Source organism: Rhincodon typus, chromosome 42, assembly GCF_021869965.1.
Source record: "Rhincodon typus isolate 14 chromosome 42, sRhiTyp1.1, whole genome shotgun sequence".
NCBI lineage: Eukaryota > Metazoa > Chordata > Chondrichthyes > Orectolobiformes > Rhincodontidae > Rhincodon > Rhincodon typus.
This window is the reverse complement of record NC_063373.1, coordinates 2028366-2037951: the sequence shown is the minus strand read 5'-3', so window position 1 is coordinate 2037951 and position 9586 is coordinate 2028366. Positions and strand designations below refer to the sequence as shown.

At 39.0% G+C, this 9586-nt stretch overlaps 1 gene segment (V, D, J or C); it reads right to left on the bottom strand.

The window, feature by feature from the left end:
* Positions 1–5652: 5652 nt before the first annotated feature.
* On the bottom strand, positions 5653–6834 carry LOC109932638. The segment is given in 2 exon segments: positions 5653–5993; positions 6760–6834. Coding segments are annotated over 2 exon segments (387 nt in total).
* Between the last annotated feature and the right edge of the window lie 2752 nt (positions 6835–9586).

Genomic DNA, 9586 nt, shown 5'->3' with positions numbered 1-9586 from the left:
TATTTTACCTTGTCTCTCCCTTGGAATCATTGGAATCTGTTTGGTGGTTTCTCTTTTTTTTATTCTCAGAATTCATGGCTCCATATCGTTGCATATGTTTCTCTCACTGGATGGTTATCTATGTCCCTCCATGACATTATAGTTACTTTTTCGGGCTATTTCCAAATATGTACCTTTTTCGTTCCTACTATGTAACACCTGATGCATCGACCAAATCTTTGCTTGCTGACTTACGCCCATTGTTTTCTCCCTGATTCTCAATCTGTTTCTTCCCCTGGATCTTATCACAGATAGAAACAAACATATAGCTGCATAAGAGTTAACGTTTAGAATGTCAGAACAGAACACTGGGCTCGAAATATTAACTGCAGAAAAGTGCTCGCCTTAATAAAAAAGAGACCGATTTCTTGCACTTTGTAACAACCGTTAGTCGAGGGTTTGCACTTTCCCAGTCTTAGCAGATGCTTCCAGAGGAGGCAGCACAAATTGAAGTCCAAAGAAAAGCCGGGTGTCATTTATTAATAAAGGTCTGGTGAACGATTCAGTTACTGTGAATATCAACGTGATTTTGTTTTCACAGAGCAGCGTCCACCTTTTATTTTTTTTCCACATCTGCTGCTCTTAAATCGCCATTCGTATCGACCGTATCAATCAGTCCCAACTTCATTCATATTGAATAAGGATCTCAATTGATTGACGGTATCGCTTATTTTAAGCCATTATAACTAATCTAGTCTTCTACAGGTCTCTTTATGTTAACTGGACGGAGCTCAAATGCCTCTGCACAGATATTAGAATCAGAAACATCGACACTGATACCGACAGATACGATCTATTTCGCTTTACTCCGCCCAGCTCCTATACTGAAGTAACTGATGCATAACTTTGAGTTTAATTCGTGTCGTCGTGCGTGTCACGTTCACTGCTGCCGTTCTAACGTCAGGAACCGGGGAACATAAGACAAATTTCAGGTCAGTTGCGTTGTGTGAAACCACATTAAATGCCTGCAATCATGGCCATTTCATTATAATCTTTTTTCTCCAATTGCAGCTGTAATAACTGGTAACTCATTGTAAAATCTATGCACTCATCAGCAAGCTGACATTGTTTTAAATGTGCTTTCTCTCTATCTAGAAAATGCTCAGTTACAGATGTTATTACGTACCATAGCGTGATGATAATATATTGAAATTATGTATTCCTAATTTTTGCTGATGTTGGTCATGCAGACTCTGTCTCCCAGGCGCTGGGTTGAGCGATATGGTTTGAACAAAATGTGTTAATCATTACTAACAGTTATTCGAGTAATGCTGCTGCATTTTGCTTGTAACAAAATCACCAAGATTGAAATAAAGCCCTGAAATTCTTGAACTACTTCGACAACAATGTGTATCATCAGAGCTGAGGGTGCCAGATCTTGATTTTCTGCTGACATTGACCAGGAGAAAAGTGAGGGAATTCTCACAATTTATCAGCTGCGGTTGTCTGGAACGTGGTGAATTACTGCGAATTGAGAGACACAGTGGCAGGGATCTGAAGGAGGTTCGTACAGAAACATCGTTACCTTGGGACAAGTTGAAGGTCTAAAAAGCTGTGGAGGGATATACATTGATTAACAACATTTAACAGATTGCAACCGCACAATGTTTCTGGATAACTGCTCCAATGAGCTCTAAATGCAGAAATGAGATTTGCGATGTAAATGAAGTCCACGTTGAGGAATTGGCAGGTGAAACACGGTACAGTTATTAACTCTGCCTTCTAACGCAAACATGCCTGTTTATCATGTTCATTGGTAACAGTTTTACCATCTCTGTTTGGCTGCTGTTATTAACTAGTGACAAGATAAAAGCATTTTCTCCTGTTCCCCACGTAGAAGTTTACCAGACCTCATCAATCTGCAAACTCAGAATAACTAATGACAGTGGGTGAAAAAAAAAATCTGAATCTAATTTCAGCAACAGTTTTTCTTTCACTGAAAACCACTTATTCAGGTTATCAAACGACAAAGCAGTTAATCAGCTCAATTAGGTGACAATTTGTTTGTTAGGTCAGAGTTCAGCTGTATCTCAGGACATACAGAACTCAAGTTATTTCTACGTACAGTGAATAATCAAACTGTCACTCCCGTCAGTCAGTGAAACATGTCTGTGAATATTCATATTTTCCTGATCAACAGACTGAACTATTAACGGTTTTATTCTTGGAGCGAAACATAGATTTGTGGTTATCGACGTCATGAGACAAGCAGATCCAATTCATCCTATCACATGATCCTCTGGAAGTGACGTCAAATTAAACGAAAACAATGCTGTCTGCTTTTTCTTGTCCGATGATCTGCAAGTTTCTGAGGCACAGAAATATCCCTGCTGTCCCAGAGCAGCAGCAATGTTGCTCTCCCTTCTCACTCTTATCGTTCGTAGTTGGGAAAAAAAAATAAACTTTATAACAGAGTTTAATCTCTCGAGGTACGAATTCGTGAAACAGAGTACCCGCATTAGACTCGTATCAGAGGTGGATCAATGCGCGTTTTGGTTATGGTTTGCACGTTGGCCTGCGTGTGACATGAGGAATTAAGAGACACAAAGCACCACAGATAAATGATTTATGGAGATGATCCTGGAATTGAGAGATCTTAACTTTTAGAGAATAATGAATAGTCTGCTGATTTTTTTTTTCTCTGCTGGCGAGAATACGAACAGTTGACTGGGTTGATGACTTTACAATGGTGAAAAGATCTTAGTTTCCGAATATGGAGAAGGATATTCCACTTGTGCAGGATTACATATCTCTAAATTTAAACAACAAAATTCAAGTGGCTAACAACGATCCGATGTGGATTTCAGGAAAAAAAAATCTTTGGCTGGAAAATAAGTGGAATGAGATGGTCATGATCACAAAGAGTTTTTGGAGTGAGCAACAAAGATTCATTTAAAAGGAGACGAGGAGAACACGTGAAGGAGAAAGCGATGGAGTGATTTGCAGATAAAGTGAGGGATTGAAACAATCAGGATGCTTGTGATTATTATGGACTCGGACGTGGAACTGATGGGCCTAATGATTTTTTTGTATTCTCGATTTTATTTTTTGTCACACCGTGAATTCACACCTTTAGTTCAGTTGGTTAAAACATTTAATCCCTGATTTCCACTTTCTGTAACCTTATGTTCCAGGCCAGTGCTCTGTCACTCAGACGGAGCCCAAACTTACACAGACAGAGGGAAAATATTTCACTTTAAACTGCACTGACACCGGTAATGTTGATTCCTTATCCTGGCACGGACAGGATCTCGTCAGACAGGCCAAGTCTTCATTCTTGTGATACACAGCGGTGCTGCTGAATTTAAAACGATTTTCGCTCAGGCTTAGGCTCTGATGCCTTCCAGCAAACAAGTTTTACCAATTGACCATATTGGAGCTGCTGCTATCTGACACTGCGAGCTATAACCGGACAATTCAGTCTGACAGTGTGGGGAACGAGTGAAAAGCTTGAATAATAAATGTCGCAGGTTTCTGGGTGACAGTTGCTTCGGATCGATGAGTGTTGGTAATAATGTTTCACATAGTGACACTTCAGTATTTTCCCGTGAAAACGTCTTTGTCCGAGTTGTTCATGATCAGTGAGCAGCGCTATTAATGGCACACAGTAACACCAATACCACAACATCATTAAATATTATCCCACAGTGGTCAAACGCATTGTGTTAAAAACGAAAATTGAAGTCAATGCTCATTTCGAACTTAGTTCGGTCATCAGGAAATCTTTTTTAGCCATTGTGTTGAGTATATTTCGGACGATGTCGATAGATTAGTGGGCCTTAAAGGAAAGAAGTGATTTGAGATTTCTACTCGAAATAATCAACTATGATCTCATTCACTGGTACAGCATATTCGCCAGGCTAAATGGCCTCCTCCAGCTCCCATCCTGTGTTCATATGGCCGGCACTTTGAGGTTTAAAATTGGAGAACAATGAAGCTATAAGGCGACTGTGTGTCTGTGTCAGAAATGAGCTAATCAGCACGGAAATGGGATATGACACATCATTGATACTTAGCTGAAACAATTCAAATTCAACCCCTTTGTTCAAACCAACCATCCACTCTGCAAACATGCTGACTTTTATTATTTGCTCATTCCTCACTGCTGCAAATCCTTTAATCGGTAAGCTACTGTGCTGTAAAATGTTCACTTCTAGGTAATATGACTGCAACAATTTTCCCTTTGGCTGCGTTTCTTTGTTTGTTATCTGTATAACATTTATTGTAATAATTCTTTAAAAAAACATTGTCTTTCTATATTTCTGCAGGCATTAATTGTGCAGACTCGAATTTACAGGAGCAGGTTACAGTGATGCAGTTTGATGGAGAAACTTGTGACTTTTCATTTCAGATATTTGACAAAAGATGATACGTACGGCTTGTAATTGAGCCGTCAGGACCCGGTGAAATTCTTCACCTACATTCCTAAATAATGGGAGTGTTGGCAGAACAAAATACATTAATGCTCGATTTTCTGCATTTGGAAATACGAGGGGAATATGAGCTGCGGCTGTCTGACAATGTGGTGTAACACTAAGTGCTAAGGGTTACAATGACAGGAACCAGTGAGAGCCACAGTCAACACACTGCTGTAATGGGACAAAGTGAATGGTATGGGGAGTGGGAGATGCATGGGACGTTGATACTGCAGGCTAATTAAGACTTTCTAAACGTTTTCTTAGAAAGCACTGAATTGAGAAATACCCATTTCTTTAACAACAGAGAATAACAGGTGCTGCATTGGAGAATGTTCGCTTTATATAGGATGCATTCTGAACATCACTCATACATGCGTTTAAGGAATTTATGACATTTTGTACAGTTTTTTTTTTGTTTAACACGAGTTTCCCAAATTATCTGCCCTGACTTTTCCAGTCATTCTTGAATCTTTAACTGTTACAAGAAAGCACCACGGAATGGACAACAACAAAATAAACTGTTTTTAATTCAATTATTTAAACAGCCTTAGCCGGCGAATTTATATTTCTAAAAGCCCTTCTAACATTTTGCATGACAAGTGCCATTTTCTTCAATTAATCATTCATATTTAGTTGGTTTTCTGACCAAGTCTTCCAAGAAAACCCCACTTCTGTCTTTACGGATTATTGCAGTTAATTTATCGTTGTTCTTTGTCCTCTCCTTGTATCCTGAAAATATTCCTCTTTAATGTTGCCATATTACGGATTCTTAATCTTTAGTATGTGTATCTTTAAGAGGTGTTCAATTAGGTTTGTGCAAATATTATGTTTCTCACTTGGCAGCTGCTCTTCTTACTAAATTCAGCAAATTCACATTGAAAATTATTTGTTCCATTTTGTTTCCAAAACTGCGGTACACAGAAATATTTAATGCCAGGCCAGCTGCACAGTTTGTATTCTCACTGAAAGTGAGTGAGATGCTCTCAGGGATTCCCAAAGAAGGAGCAGACTATTCAGTCCTCACACTGTTAACACAATAATCAGAATCAGTATTCGCTGTGAACAACTTCAACTATTGACCATGTGGACTGTTCACCGGGATTTTACCTTCACAGTAATGTGAATTGTTAGTCTGTATCCTGTTGTTATAAACAGCGCTCAACAGCAGTATCCGTGACCTAGAAAAATGCAGCAGTTATTGTACGAGGCTTTTGCTCGTTTCTATCACTGTGAGGCTCATTGCACAGTAATAGACCGCGTTGTCAGACAATAGCAGCTCTGAAATGGTTAATCGGTACAACTTGTCTTTCTGCTGGACTACATCAGAAAACCGGGTCTGAGCAAAATCCGCCTTTAATTCAGCACTGCCCGTTGTGTGCCTCCGGACTGCGAACTCGGGCTGTCTGCCCGGGTACTGACGGTACCAGAACAAATAATAACCATCGTTAGGATAGGTACAGGTTAAAGTGATATTGTGTCCCTCCGTCTGCATTAGCGAAGGATCCTGCTGACTAACAGAAACGGCATCACTCCAATCTGGAACACAAGGTTAGAGAAAGCAGATATCACTGATAAATGTTTGAGAAAAATGACCTGATTTTAGAAATTCACGATCTTATCTAAAAATAGATAGAATTTAGAACAGGAAAAAAACTCGTTCGCATCATTAGGCCCATGCTTGTGACGATAATAACCAGAGTCATCCTTCTTAATTCTTCTTATCATTCTATTAGCAAATCAATCAATCCCTTTCTTCCTCGATTGTTTTTCAATTCTCATTTAAAATGCATCTTTACTGTTCACTACAAATACTTCTTCAGGCAATGAAAAACACATTCTTCCTGTTCTCCAGCTATTCATCATTTTAAACAAATTTCTGAAATCTTCATTGGATCTGTTTGTGTCGTTTGAACTTTTCATTTAAATTTATGGTTCTAAAATCCTTTTCAAGTGGAATATTTTGTGCCGTGACCAGAACATACATCTTTTCACTGTTGTAAAGATATCAGTCCGTATACCCCTTAGTCATCCCTTTTGTGGAGAAAAGAACCCAAGCCTGCATAATTTTTGGTCAGTTTCAAAATTTCAATTGTAGCGCATTCTACATAAACCATTTTTTTTTCTGTTATGATTTACATCCGTTCACTCTTTGTGTAAAACAGAGACGATGCTTGTACGCAATTACCAAGTGTGCTGTAATCCACCTCCGATACCTGTCTAACTCTGTTTCTGACTCTGTACTCTGTTTCTCAAATATATTCCTCCAACCATTAAACTCTCCTTTAAATTATAAACTGCTTACAAACATTGGAAGTCACCGAGGCCAAACAGAGAACACACAGCCACATTGCTGCTGCTCTGGGTTTCGAAGGATATTTCTGACTCTCAAAAATCTGCAGAATGTCTAACAAGAAAAAAAATATGATAGTTTGGATTGCGTTCAATTTGATGTCACTTCCTGCGGATCATGCGATAGGCTGATCTTGATATGACGTTCTGATAACTTCGATAGCCACAAGTCTCTATTTACGTCAGAAAAGAGAGACATTAATTTTCTCCCAGATGTTGAGACAAAGATGAACAAATGGAGATAGTCTATATTTAATTCACCCAAGAGAAGTTTGATCGCCAACTGAAAGCAGAAACAAACTTGATCTCTGACTGACCTGACGCACAGCTTAATCATGAACTGATCTAAAACAAGTTGTCTCAATAAAATAAATTTCTTTGTTGAAGTTAATTTGAGAAGTTATCTTTCCATTCATTGTCTCTAATCAGACTGAGTTTGCAGACAGGGAGACTTCTGCTAAACTTTCTACGCGGGACACCTCAGATTTTCCGTGTGTGACACCAAAAATGTAGGGAGCGAAGAGGTTTGTTTTGGGGGCTGGGGCAGTGGTGTGTGTGTGTGTTGAGAAGTGATGATCAAAGATGCCAATGTGCAAACGAGTCCGGCTATTGAATGTGCATTAAAGAAGTAATTTTAATAAACTACACTGTGTTTCTTCTGTCAATTCCTTTCTGTGGAATTCTGATGAAGGGTCATTGGACCCGAAACTTTAACTGTAATTTTTCTTCACAGGTGTTGTCAGACCTGCTGAGCTTTTACAGCAACTTCTGCTTTTGTTCAGCCTCAGACGTCTCGTCTCTGGTGTACAAAATAATGATGAAGTGGGCATTAACATTAGTTTGACTCCTTTATCACGGCCAATCTTTATTTCGGGAGTAGACGAAAAATAATTACTTTTGTTGAGTAATAGCGCCAGAACCCATTGTTTCGAGACCTGCTCAGTGCGAGTTAAAGAAAATCGCGTCCGATATTAAAAGGGATTTAAATCGAATGTAGTGGAATCCACGCTGCCAGAAGAAAACAGTTGGGCAGGCTGATATTGAAATGTGAGTTTTATTATGCTAATTTATTATGCTTTATGATTCAGCTTGGAGATCTGACCCATTAAAAGGAGGTAAGTGTGTCTTGCTGGTTTTTGTACATGCCAACAGGTTCTGCGTATCAATGTGGAGCTCAGTGCGCAGTAGTAGACGGCAGAGTCGGAGACTTCAGCGCTGGTGATATTTAAATGAACTGTTTTCTTGTCTTTGTCCAAATTAGCGGAAAAACGGTCAGGGAAATCTGGAGATCTGCCCCCTTGCTGCTCATTGTATTTGTGCAGTAAATATCTTGGAACTTTCCCAGGATACTGGATGTACCAAAAGAGAGTTTCTCCAGCTAACTCTGCTGTTGTGTAATTACAGTTCATTATTGCAGTATGGTCTTCCTGAATGGTCCATTCAGATGGATCCTGGGAAACGGAATATTGACCGCTCGTTCCTGCAACAAACACATACAAAGTGTTAAAAAAAAAACAAAAACTGAATAAGTAAATGCAATTAAATACAAATGCCGATTTTAACTCTGATTTACCGGTCACCACGGCCATTATTATCAATAAAGAATACAGTAAACACATGCTATCTACGTCAATAGCAAACAACACGCTTTAAATGATCTGCTGACTCTTTATCAACCACTAAACTTAACGAGGGGGCTGGCCTCACTTTTTGTGAAACTGAGCAAGGCTTCCCTGTGCTGTGATTGGTTGTGTTCTCTGATGAGACGTCAACTGTGGACGAAACAGAATCAGTTGACGACAAATGTCGAAATACGTTCTTATTGCATAGCTCTTTGTTTTTGTGTCTTTCTCATCACCTTGTTCAGTCTCAATTTTTAAGGCATTCTGCTTCAGTTTAACTTGCTTCTATTTCCATCGATGACACCAACTTTACATAGATGAATCATTCTCTCTACTTAAGGTAAAAAGTTAATAATTCAAAATCGATGTCCTACTCAAGTATTAATTGATGTATTCGAATGCTGACTGAACTTTTTTTTTGTAAAGAGTATTAAAAAAAAAACTAGTGATCCCATTCTAAATCAGATTTTGGATTAATAGTGCTAATATTGGAGGGAAAACAGTGACTTCAGTCATACACGATCCTTAACAGAAGCTCTTTCGATTCCAACATCCGTGGAACTTGCTTTGAGGTTAGATGAGCTTTGAAAGAAGCTATGATATATAGGCACCAGATACAGATATTTTACAGGTAAAATTTAACTAACTGCATATCACAGCGTCTTAAAAAAAAGGAAGAAAAGTACGTCGACCTCTTCCCTCGCAGAAAAAGGGTCCCAGAGTAATAGCTCAAATCCTGGGCAGCGAGCTGAATGTCGTTCAATCCAGAGAATTGGAAGGGATGACGCTAAATAAGATGTTCCACTTTGACGGTAATTCAATTAATTTATAGTCTCTTATCAGGAACAGAACCTCGGGAAGTGGACAGGGCAGATTCACATACAACCGCTGAAGGCCTCAAACCCCACATCAAACTCATTGATTTGATTCTCAGTCTGCAGACAGGAGCTAGATCACTGAAATCAGACAAACGAAGGGAACGAGCTTGGGGGTCTGGAGACAGGGAGCGCAGAAAAAGAATGGATGAGAAAAGGCGAAACATCTTGAAGAAGAATGATTGCATGGAATCTAGATTTACAGATATTTTTGGAGAACAAGAAGAAGTAAGAGACTTACATTATGTGGTGTCTTAGACAGACAAGATTTGTTTTCCTTATA